This window comes from Phyllostomus discolor, chromosome 1 (assembly GCF_004126475.2).
Source record: "Phyllostomus discolor isolate MPI-MPIP mPhyDis1 chromosome 1, mPhyDis1.pri.v3, whole genome shotgun sequence".
In the NCBI taxonomy this organism is placed as follows: Eukaryota; Metazoa; Chordata; class Mammalia; order Chiroptera; family Phyllostomidae; genus Phyllostomus; species Phyllostomus discolor.
In genome coordinates this window covers 154,648,235-154,659,572 of record NC_040903.2, presented here as the reverse complement: position 1 = coordinate 154,659,572, position 11,338 = coordinate 154,648,235, and the positions used below count along the sequence as shown (strand labels likewise).

Genomic DNA, 11,338 nt, shown 5'->3' with positions numbered 1-11,338 from the left:
TGTGAGGACTGTGGCAGTCTAGGACCATTCTATACCTTAGGGGAAAAGTCAGGCATGAAACTGAGACTGGAAACTCCCTCACTAGTGCATCAGCCAGAAAAACCTGGTCTCAGGGAAGGCCAACCTCTGTTCTTCCTCCCCTCCCTGCAGACCAGGTGCCCAGACTCAGCTCTCTCACCCAGCTGCAACGAGGACAGACCCAAGGCAAAGCCCCCCCACCTCCCCCAAGACCAGTGCCCTCTGGGGGCTGAAAAATAGAGTAGGGTGCCAGCCCATCTAAAACCCTGCATTGGCAGGAGGAAGGACCCCATTCTCCAGCAAGAGAATCCTTTTGAAAAGAGGAAAACAGGCAGGATTGTCCTCTTTCCCCAAATTCCTATATCCCCCAGGCTGACTTTGGAGTCCATGAGCTTTTTCAGACTTGAAGAGAGAAAAGGGGGGTAGGTTCCGGTCAAGGGGCATATCTTCCAAGAAATGGGGGAGATGGGGAGCCACAGCCAGCCTCCAACCATCAGGCAGGGAAGGCTGGCCTAGGCTGGGAACTAGATGGGCGAGACCAGGCCCACGGAGGACTGGAAGGGGTGAAGAGCCCGGAGCACAGCAGGCGGAGCCCAAGGGCATGCCCAGGCCCCAGAGGTTCTTGTTGAACAGTTGGCAGCAATATGAGTAGGGGAGTCAGAGAGAACGGGGAGAGGGTTCCCACTCGGCCATCACAAAGACAGGACCCGAGAAGTAATAAACTCCTATACACATCTGTTCCATATTATAAATACACATTATATACAAAATAATGTTATAAAATGTAGAAAGGTCAGTGCTTCTGATTCTTAAATTATCGAAATACTAGACTCCAAAATAAACTACAAAAAACAAACAAAAACTCATATTATTGATTTCTGAAGATGGACTAGGGGCAGTAGTGGGCGTGGGCAGAGCTCAGACTCAAGGCCATAGAAATGGGCTTGAACGGGGAGGAAAGGGCCTAGGTGATGATGACACCCAATTTCTCCCTCACTGGAATTTCCAACCTCACTGCCCTGAGCTCCCTAGTTAGGCCAGGCCCCCCTGGCTGGCCCTCCACCTGTCTGCTCATAGGAGCCCAGAGGCGCCGGAGGCTGTGGAAGCCAGGTAGGGCTTACCAATGTTCACACCCAGAGGGCCTGGGCCAGGGCAGACTGGGTGGTGTTACGACAGGCCCACACGCGGTAGTTGGAGGCACACAGGCAGAAAGTGCTCCTCCCACTTCAGGTGCGCACCTCACCTGCAGGGCAACTCCTGCCAATAGCCACACCTGATAGTTTCCTGGCCCACAGGTGACCCTGCCCTTGCTGGCCTCTTCTCTTCTCTCTGGTTTGGACCCAGCTGTCGCCATGGAGCCTGGGCCAAAGGCACTTTTGGACACAGATGTCAGTGAAGCCACAGCAGCTCCAGGCCCTACAGGGCCCTGCTGCTCCCTCGGGAGAACAGGCCAGAGCTCCCAAGGAGCCCTTGGAAGGCCACCACTGGCAGGGCAGGTCCAAAGTGGCACCTCGCTTCTCTTCTGTTCCCCTGGCTGGTTCAGCTGCCAATCTGATGCCAGACAGACACCCAAAGGTGTGGAAGGTACAGCATCTCTTGGCAAGTTCACAGTCTGTCCAGTTTATGCCATTCCCTCTTCCTCCTGAGAGCAGCACGTTGCATATTAAAAATGTCCCATCCAGGATGCAATGTAAACAATGCAGAAGGAAGGTCCAGCTGCTGGGCAAAGCTGGGATGTCCTGGGAAGCTTCCACCTTATACCTGGGGAGCATGTGAGGAGTGGGTTACCCTGGAGCACAACGCCCTCCCTCACAGCTTCCCTGGGCTTCCCTGGGCAGCCAATGGGGCAGGTGGGGTGAAGGAAAGGTAGGGCAGCCCCCCCCCCAGTCTTAAGTCCCAGTACACACACATGCCTGGGAGCCTATGCTGTTAAGGTGGGCCAATGGAGGAAGCCAGGGAGAAGGGGCAGGAGGGGTACCAGGCCACCACCCTCACCCACCGGCAGCTGGGAAGCTGGGAAGCAGCGCCTGGGAGCTGGCCGGGTGCCATGGCTGCCCAGCCCAGCACTAATACAGCAGGAAGAGACCAGGCTGGGCTCATGAGCACGGCTCCTGTTTCACACCCTCTGTGGCAACGGGGCTAGCAGGGGCCCAAGAACCACTGAACCTGGCTTGTCAACAAAGGGTCCTGGACCTCCCCAGAGTGGCCCCTAGCATCCAGTGTCACCAGGCCACTTTCCCATCCCCAAAAGGCAGGCAAGGACTGACCGGAAGGGCAGGCAAGCCCGGCACTCACCTCCGTGGCAATGACACACTCGTTCCTCTCCTCTGATATCAAACACACAGACTGGTACATGGAGTCCCTGGGGGCGCATATCGCTGATATCCGACACTGGGGCTTCTCACTGCAGGAACACAAGAGCGGCTGCTTGAAGGGGGTGTGGGGAGAGGGCTGGGGGAGGGCGGAACGCTAACCGGGACCCTGGACAGCCAAAGGGCCTGGCTGAAGTGGCTCAGGAGAAGACACAGGGATTGGGGGTGCCCAATGCTAACCCGGGGTCAGGCAGGAGCAGGCCCCTGAGAGAGCCATAGGACCACCGAGCTTGTCCTGGAGAGGGTTTCAGGCCTGGCAAACGCTGGCACTGCCACTAGAGGCAAGCCATTCCATAGAAAAAAGGGAAATCATGAGACACATAATATGGACATGTGACACTTGTGAGTGAATGAATGCATGAATGAATGAATATGAGGGAGGGAGGGAGGGAGGAGCGGAGAGAGGGACAGAGGGAGGGACGGAAGGCTCCTGCAGAACTCTTGCTGGAGGATCAGTAGTGAACCCGTTTGCTTAAAAGCAGTCAAGGGCCTGGCGCCAGCCTCCCACCTGTCCTAGGGGAGCCGACAGTTCCACTTAGGGGTTCATGGCCAGGCCCTGGGCCTCCCGATGCTGCTCACCTGTGTAACCGCAGCGGCGCCTTCTCCCCTAAACTCTTGTCACTGTGGGAATACTTCCCCAGCATGAGCCCCCGGCCCAGGGGTCCTGGGGCCAGATTATAGTCCAAAGTGTGGTTCTGCTGTTTGCCACAGTTGGACTTGTCCAGGCCACAGTCTACTTCCAGCTCCTTCTTCTGGTTTGTGTTCTTGAGCTGGGCAGCAGGGATCAGGTTGTCCTTCTGGAAGTCTGACAGGTTGTTCATGGCCTCCCTGCTGCCGTCGTCTGGCCGCCGGAGCCGCAGCTGCCTCACGGCCACTGCCACCATGCCCAGCAACACCAGCACCACCACCAGCCCCACGCCCAGGGAGACAGCCACCCAGGGGAAGCTGGGAGGCATGCTCACAGGAAACTCGCAGCGGCTGCCCGCGAAGCCATAGGGGCAGTTGCAGACGAAACCGTCGGGGGAGCGGCCAGTGTAGCAGGTGGCCCCATTCAAGCAGGGTCCCGAGGCACACGCATCACTGGCTGTCCGCACCTCACAGAGCCTGCCAGAGAAGCCAGCAGGGCAGGTGCACACGAGCCCATTCTCCAGGTCATGGCAGGTGCCACCGTGGGCGCAAGGGCTGCGGGCACAGTCGCTGATCTGGAGTTCACAGTGGGGGCCCACGAATCCAGGGCGGCAGCGGCAAATGCGGTTCGGGCCCCTGTTCAGGCACTGGCCCCCTGTAGGCACACACAGGGCACAAGTCAGCCATCGCCTGGGAAGCCCTCTGGTGCAGAAGGTGAGCGCTCCCTCCCAGGGAGGCGCGCAGGTCCTTCTGCCTCCGTGAGCGCAGCCAGCGTTTACAGGTCCCACTGCAAAGAGCGTGGCACAGAGTTGGGAGACCTGGAGTTGAGGTGACCCTGGTCGCTACACCTCCATGGCCTCATGTATCAAGATTACTAGCTCCTCATCACAGAGCTGTGCAGTAGAATCAGGCAGATAGGCTTGGGTATGGACAACAGCTGCGTCTAGCTGTGGATCTCGCACCTGTCGCTTTACCTTATTTCTAAGCCTCAGCCTCCTCATTTGTTAAATTGGGGTATAACCCCACCCCCTCCATAGAAGGTCTCTGAGGGTTGGGTGGGATGATGTGGGATGACACATAAGTGCAGGAGCGCAGGCCTGGTATACAGTAAATGCCCAAATAAATGTAATTATCATTGTTTCGCCCTATCTTCATAACCACATGAGAGAAGACAGGTGTTATATTTCCCATTTGGCAGTGAAGAAACTGTGGCTCTGGGGAGTTAACTAAGTGATTCGCCAGAAAGCAGACTCCATCGCAGCCCTTCCAAGCCCTCTCCAGCTCCTGAGGCTTCCCTCCTCCACGGCGCTATCCGCTTGCCTCATGGCAAGTCACCAGGAGGCCAAGGAGACAAAGATAATCAGCATGCTTTGTGTCCCAAAAGATGCTGAACATTCTAGACGCCTTGGGCAAGGTGAGGCATTCAGGAGCCGGACCCTGACTGCACTAGCCTCCCTTGAGGGGGGACACGAGGCCTCCAATGTCCCTCTGTCTAGCCTAAGACTTCCTGGGGAGGGTCAGAGGCCATGCCGGTAGGGACTGGGCTCTGACATGGGAACAGGAAAAGAAGTCACTCAGAGTACACACCACTGCCTCTCCCAAGGCCCGTGCCCATGGCTAACCTGCTCCTCTGCCGAAGTTACTCAGCTGATCAACCAAGCTCATCACTATCCAGAGCAGACGGTGACCCATCTCAGCCTACCCAGAGTAACAGACAAGACCTCTCTCTTCTCCTGACCCTCCCTCACCAGAAGCCTTTCTTGTCCCCATGTCTGGCACACCAGGTTAGCAAGGCAAGAAGACACACCATTGGCACACGGGTTGCTGGTACACCTGTCCACTTTCTTCTCGCAGTTGGAGCCAGTGAAGTTGGGAGGGCATTCACAGGCATAGCTGGTCCCCTGGTTGCGCTCCCGGCAGGAGCCCCCATTGAAGCAAGGGGAGTTGGCACAGCTCAAGGTGCTATGTTCGCAGTGCAGGCCGTAGTAGCCTGGGGGACACAGGCAGTGGTAGCCATCCTCCTGGTCCTGGAGAGAGACCAGAAAGGGGCCAAAGTCAGAGGCTGGGAGGCAGGGATGTATAGCTCGGGGTTAGGCCCCACGTGTCCACGATGTCTGTCTGTGGCCACCTGGGGTGGAGTTGCCTGGGCACTACCTGGCCAGACCTTTGCCTTCCTACGCTGGCCTCGCTCTCACCTTACAGCTGCCTCCATTGCGACAGGGGTTGCCGTCACACTCGCTGAGTTTCAGCTCACAGTCCACACCAGTGTAGCCTGGGCGACAGGTGCAGGTGTAGCTCCGCTGCCCGCTGTTAGAGCACGTTGCCCCATTCTTGCATGGGGAGTGGTGGGTGCAATAGTTGAGATCTGCAGAGACAGGAGCCCGCCGCTGAGCACAGCCAGAAAATTATCCCCACCTCCAGGCTCATTGCAGTGCAAGCTCACTGCCCATGTTGGCCAAGAGGCTTCGACTCAGTCTTCCAGGTTCAAATACCCTCCCTCCTCCCCAGTGAAACTGTGTCTATTGAAGCACCTTGACTCACACCTGACAAGTGCAATCGACCAAAGTTGAAAAACACAGATGGACGAATGCCTGCCAGGCAAGCTCACAAACACCAGCAGGCAGGGTAGAATGAAGGTAAGGAAGAGAAGTGGAGGCAAGGCCACATGCTGAGGAGGAAGTTAGAAAAGGTTTCATTGGGGAGGGGTAGCTGAGATAAGCCTAGAAGGAGGGATGAAGTTTTAACAGGTGGAAATGGTAGAGGGGAGATGAGAGCCACCACATATAGTTTTTTAAGGGGAATACATTACATGATTATTTTAAAATATAAGTGGTGTGGCTCAGTGGATTGTGTGCCAGCCTGCGAAGTGAAAGGTCACAGGTTCGATTCCCAGTCAGGGCACACACCTGGGCTGTGGGCCAGGTCCCCAGTTGGGGGCATGTGAGAGGCAACCGATAGATGTATCTCTAGCACATCCAAGTTTCTTTCTCTTTCTCCCTCCCTTCCCCCATCTAAAAAAATAAATACATATATATGTGTGTGTGTGCATGTGTTTTCTTATTTGGGAAAGATAGGGAGGAGGAACCAGACAGAGCAAACAGAGGGACTGTAAGGGCTGTGTTTGCATGTCATCAGTATATGACTGTGTCACCTGGGAGCAAATGGGGGCAGAGAAAAGAGAATGGGCAGGAACCAGGTGTGTGAGTGTGTGTGTGTGTGTGTGTGTGCGCGCGCGCACGCGCGCATGTGTGCGCTTGGGGATGAGGGGAGAAAGCAACACACACACACACACAAAAGAATACAGGGGCTGAATTCTAAGTCCCTTGTTGTCAGCGAGTCAGGGCCCAGGCAAGTTCTTTCTATCCTGGCAAGCCCTCTGCCCACCCTACCCAGGCTTGTGCTGCTGTTTCCATGGCAGCAGCCATCCCATTTGACCCTGAAAATGGGAGGCACATGCTGCAGCTGGCTCCCAGGATGAAAGAGATAAAGGATCCCTCCTCCACAGTTGGGGCTGGCAGAACCCTGCATAGCCAGGAGAGTGACCAGCCCTGCCAAACACCAGGAAGACAGTGTGGGCTCGGGCAGCTGCCTGGCAAGTGCAACTGGGGATGAACAAGGCAGCCTGTTTCTAACCACACCAAAAAGTCAGTTAGATGTCACTCCACCCAGAGGCCCAGCTCACACAGCCTCCAGGCAGCCGGCGGGCACACCCCACCAGACAGCTGTTTAGGGGAGAGCTGCTCAAACAGACTCGGCAGGTAAGCAAACACTTAGGGGGTTAATAGGTAACTATGAGGTAGAAAGAGGAACTGAGCCCAGCGTCTCTCCCTCCGGCCTTACTGGAATTTTTGAGTGCAGCCTCCAGGCTACCTATTTGTCACCCTCTCAGCTTCTCCAGCCACCCTGCCTCCCCAGCACCAGAGGAAGAAGTATCCACCATCTTGTCCTACACCAGTTGTAAAGATCCTTGAAAGTCCCAAGCTTCTTGAAAGATAATGGGAAGGCCAGCTCAGCAGTGACCAAGCAAGAAGGGTCCAGGTGATAACTCTAGTTCCCACCCCTTGCCCATCTCTCCCACCTTCTCTGCATCCTCTCTTTGCCCTCACTCACCTTGGTCACAAAAGAGGCCTCCCCAGCCCTCGTTACAGGTACATTGCCAGGGGACGCTGCAAGTGCCATGGCGACAGCCATTGTGGGGGATGCATTCATTGCACAGGCGGCCCTGCCAGCCTGGGCGGCAGCTGTGAAACAAAAGGGAGGCTGAGGATGAGCTGAGTGCCAGGCCAGGGGATGCCCCCTTCCCGCTTCCTGTCCCCTACTCACATGCACTCAGCAGGCTTGCTGCAGTAGCCATTCTGTTCGTGACAGCCAGAAAGACAGACAGCTGTGGGAAGAGAACAGAGCTGGGTGAGGCTGGGACGCTAACAGTGCTGAAGACCACTCTCCCTTTCCTGGCCTTGGGGGCGTCCCCAGCTCTTCTGGGTTCACTTCCCACCCAGGCCTCCCAGAGGCGCCATGGGTGTTTTAAAGGGGACTGGTGGCACAGAGAAAGAGAACTAAGACTGGATGGAATGCAGTAACAGGGTCCATGTGTAGGCTTTGGCACAATGGAGAAAGGCACTCAGAAGAAAGAGTTCCAAGTTCAGCCCTGGCTGCTGTGACTCAGTGGATTGAGCACCAGCCTGCGAACCAAAGTGTCGCTGGTTTGATCCCCAGTCAGGGCACGTGCCTGGGTTGCATGCCAGTTCCTGGTTGGGGGGCGTGCGAGAGGCAACCAGTTGATGTTTCTCTTGCACATCAATGTTTCTCTCCCTCTTTTTCTCCCTCCTTTCCCTCTCTCTCTAAAAATAGATAAATAATATATATATATTTTTGTATATATTTTTTAAGAGTTCTGAGTTCAAACCTGTCCTAAGCATGCCCAGCTGTTCCGGAGGGCCAGCTAATGAGCAGCCCAGACCTGCTCTGTGAGGGATCGAGGGGTGCAGGCTGTGAGGAGAAGTCACCGCTTCTGTGTTTTGTGTTTTGGTTTCTGCTCAGGAGACCCCCACCCCACCCCAGGCAGGCAGGAGAGAGCTTGGCTGCTTACGCTGTTCGCAGTACTCCCCGGTCCAGCCCGGCAGACAGGACAGGCTGCCATCTGGCTGGCACACATAGTGGCCGAAGTGGTCATTGCGCTTCTTGCACAGGCGTGAGCAGCTGTCTCCATAGTAGTTGTCACTGCAGATGACCCGGTAAGAGTAGCGAAGCCTTGTTGGGAGAGGGTCAGTCTGTTCATCCAATAACCAGTTCTGGCCCACAGCTAGGGAGCCCTGGATGGTGATCTTGCTGATGAGCGCGTTTGGTGGCATGGCCTCTGAAGGGGCAGAGGGTCAGGTCAAGGAAGGGCATCCTGTCCCCGAGGGTGCCAGCAACTGCTGGATCAAACCAGATGTTCAGATGACCCCCACTTGCCAGCAGGCACAGGCCAGAGGAACCCAAGGGTCCCACTTCTTAGCTGCCCTGTGTGTGTGTGCATGTGCAGGGGGACTGATACTATTCAGAAGGGGGACAATAGAAGGATGTTAAGATTTCCCAGTGTTCTGGAAGCAGATAGGCAAGGGAAAGAGGAAAAGAGGTCAAAATGGAGAGAGAGAGAGAGAGAGAGGGATGAGATGAGAAAAAGAAAAGCTCTCCATGCACGAAGGACTTTGGGAGCAAGGACTCCTCGGGTGTCCTTTTAGGGGTTCTGCTCTCAGAGGTGGGTAATGCTTTTCTTTTTCCTTTTCAAAGTGAGAATTGTTGTGCTGCTGAAATATCCTTTTCCTCTGTGTCAGAACAACATCCCAAAGCCATTATTCCCCTTCCAAAGAAGCGGAATTCGCAAAAGGTGTAAAATACAGGAAGGGGCCCGTCAGCGGCGCTGGCAGCTTCGGCCTTTCTCACCATCGTGCTCCCCGCGTTCCCACGCCAAAAATAACCCGCAGGAAACGCAATTGTGCTCAGAGTCCAGGCAGCGGGCGGGATCCGAGCGTCCAGCGCGGGGCGCAGCTCCCGGCCGAGCTAAGCGTCCGGCCCCCTACCCCCCACCCCGCGCTTCCCCCGCCTATTAATACAGGTTAACTCTTTCGGTGCTGCGCCGAGTCGCCCCCCTGTGGCGGCGAAGCGAGCTACTCACCTGGCCGCAGGTCTTCTCCCGGCGCGTGCCAAGCTTCGATGGTGAGTGAGAAGGTGCCCTGGGAAGCGGAAGGAGGGGGCGGGAAAGAAGGCTTGATGAGCAGGGAGGTGGTGGGGGTGCCTTACGGCAGCCGGTTTAATTAATCTAATTGCAGGATACGGTTACTGCGCCCGGTCAGCCTAACGGGTCTGCGCGCAGCATCGCGCGCGAGCAAGAAAGGCGAGAGAACCCTGGATAGGAGGAGGGTTGAGGGACGGGGGAATGTACGCGAGAACCACTTGGAGGTGGGGGACGCGCCGGGGTGATGAATATCGTATCCGAGAACTGGGAGAAAAGAGGGCGTAGAATTGGGAAGAGGAGACTGGTGCGAGCTTTCCAGAGGATGAGGTCCCAAGGGAGAGTCGAAAGAGGATCAGAAGAGAACGTCCCTCGTTTTGTTGGTTTTGTTTTGTTTTGTTTTGTTTTGTAGGGGAGCGAGGATATCTGGGGAGAGGGCTTTGGTCTCAGGGAGACCCCTTCAGTTGGCTTTCGTCACCTCCCAATGCTCCCAGGCTGTGCTCACCGGCCAGGTGAAATTGAAAGGCAATTGGAGAGGGTTGCGTCCCCCGCCGCTACTGTCGTCCGCAATGGCGAAGGAGTTGGTGCCCAACACAGGTGTGGAGACGCTACCGAAGGTGCAGGGCCCGGGCGAGAAGACCGTCTGGAAGTGCTTCAGGCAGACGCGGAAGAAGGTCCGGCAGCCGGGTTCGCACCGCAGCCCGCTGGCCAGTACGCCGCGGTCGTTGACAAACTCCTGAAGCTGCAGCTGGAAGACTCCGGAGCCGGCCGCGCGCTATTGCACAGGGTGGGAAGGAAGGAGGGGAGCCGTCAGCTCGTAGGACGCCAGGGCTCAGGCCCAGAGCGCGGTGGGAGGGGGCGCGGGACGTTACCTGCTGACAAAGTGCCACCAGCAACAGTAGCGCCCAACCAGAGGCGCTACGGGACGCGGCTGCCATTCCCTGGGGCGTCGCTCTCTCCACCCGCCCGCCCAGAAGCTGGCTCGGGTCGGGACGCTGTTTGCCCGTGCGTCCACCCGCGGGAGGAGTCTCTGAAAAGCCAGGCTCCGCTCGGAGCTTTCCTCCCGCCTCGCCTTCTCGCTAGTTCCGTTGAGACTGCTGCGGTAGGTAATCCAGGTGAGGGCGGCTGGGCGGCGGCCACGCAGAGGACGTGTCCTCCAGCTAATCCTGGGGCTGCAAGCCTGCTAGTGCCGGAGTACACTGCACTGAGGCGGCTGGAGCTGTGGCTCTTTGCCTCGTGTTCCCAGCCTGCGCCCAGCGCTGCTACTGAAACCTGCGCGCTCGGGAGCCTTCCTTATATATATTGGCTCCTCTCCTCTAGGCCTGTCACTCTCCCCTCCCCTCAGGGCCTCTAACTGCTATAGCCTCAGCGCCGCCGGGAGGGGGCCTCCGCCCCCGCCAACCCCCCTCCCAGCCAGCCAGTCAGGCACAGGTCCCCGCCCATTCGTGCCGCTGTCAGCCCCTGGGTCCCCCAGCTCTGCGCGTGCCGAGGTGACCAGTTCTTCGCAATCTCCGGATTACGCCCGGAGCCCTGGGCAGTGGGAGTACAGGGGGAGGGCCGGGGGGCAATGAGACTGGCGCTGAGCAAGTGGTTCCCGGAAGGTCGTGGGGGTGGAGACACTGGGGAGTCCCTGGGAGCCTTGCGTCCGCAGCCAGCGGTAGTTACCTGCAGCAGGTAAAAAGAATTTATGCCCGAAAAGTGAAACCAGCGCTAAAGAGCTCCGATTTCCCGCCCCTTCACGGAGCCTCTGAAGCACTCTCCTGCTCCGGCATCAACCTGTGAGCTCCCACCCACCACGCCTCCCTAGCGCTACACGAAGCGAGCGAGCGCCTTAACCCTCTCTGCGATTGCTCGCAGCAAGGAAAGGAGCCAAGCGTCTAAGGCTCGGAGCGCCCTCCCTCCACCTGGTGGGCGTCCTCTTCACTTGTTGCGGGAGGGGGGGGCTGTCCAGCGCGTGCTTTTTCCATTCTTCCCACCTCCCCGCCCACCAATGCACCCCGGCTCGGGCTCGGCGCGTGCCAGCTCTAAGACGCGAGGGTCCAGAGATGGGGGAGGAGGCGTGGTCCCAGAGGTAGAAGGGCGGGCGTCAGCTGTATGGTAATGAGAG

At 57.3% G+C, this 11,338-nt stretch overlaps 1 protein-coding gene across 1 annotated transcript; it reads right to left on the bottom strand.

Annotated features, from left to right (window-relative positions):
- Window positions 1-733: 733 nt before the first annotated feature.
- DLL4 (delta like canonical Notch ligand 4) lies at window positions 734-10,580 on the bottom strand. The gene is made up of 11 exons (XM_028507909.2): window positions 10,104-10,580; window positions 9,737-10,006; window positions 9,175-9,232; window positions 8,107-8,373; window positions 7,341-7,401; window positions 7,128-7,258; window positions 5,213-5,382; window positions 4,825-5,044; window positions 2,970-3,672; window positions 2,314-2,422; window positions 734-1,779 (listed from the first exon to the last, which is right to left on the bottom strand). The coding sequence occupies exons 1-11, from the start codon at window positions 10,167-10,169 to the stop codon at window positions 1,774-1,776; spliced, it is 2,061 nt and encodes a 686-aa protein (XP_028363710.1). The 5' UTR covers window positions 10,170-10,580; the 3' UTR covers window positions 734-1,773.
- Between the last annotated feature and the right edge of the window lie 758 nt (window positions 10,581-11,338).

What these genes read in the sequence shown, in the direction of transcription:
- DLL4 (XM_028507909.2), bottom strand. Translation starts at nt 10,169, where the DNA reads ATGGCAGCCGCGTCCCGTAGCGCCTCTGGTTGGGCGCTACTGTTGCTG. An exon ending in TGGTGGCACTTTGTCAGCAG is followed by an intron (nt 10,007 to 10,103) that starts GTAACGTCCCGC and finishes CCTGTGCAATAG; the next exon opens with CGCGCGGCCGGCTCCGGAGT. An exon ending in AGGCCTCTTTTGTGACCAAG is followed by an intron (nt 5,383 to 7,127) that starts GTGAGTGAGGGC and finishes CTGTCTCTGCAG; the next exon opens with ATCTCAACTATTGCACCCAC.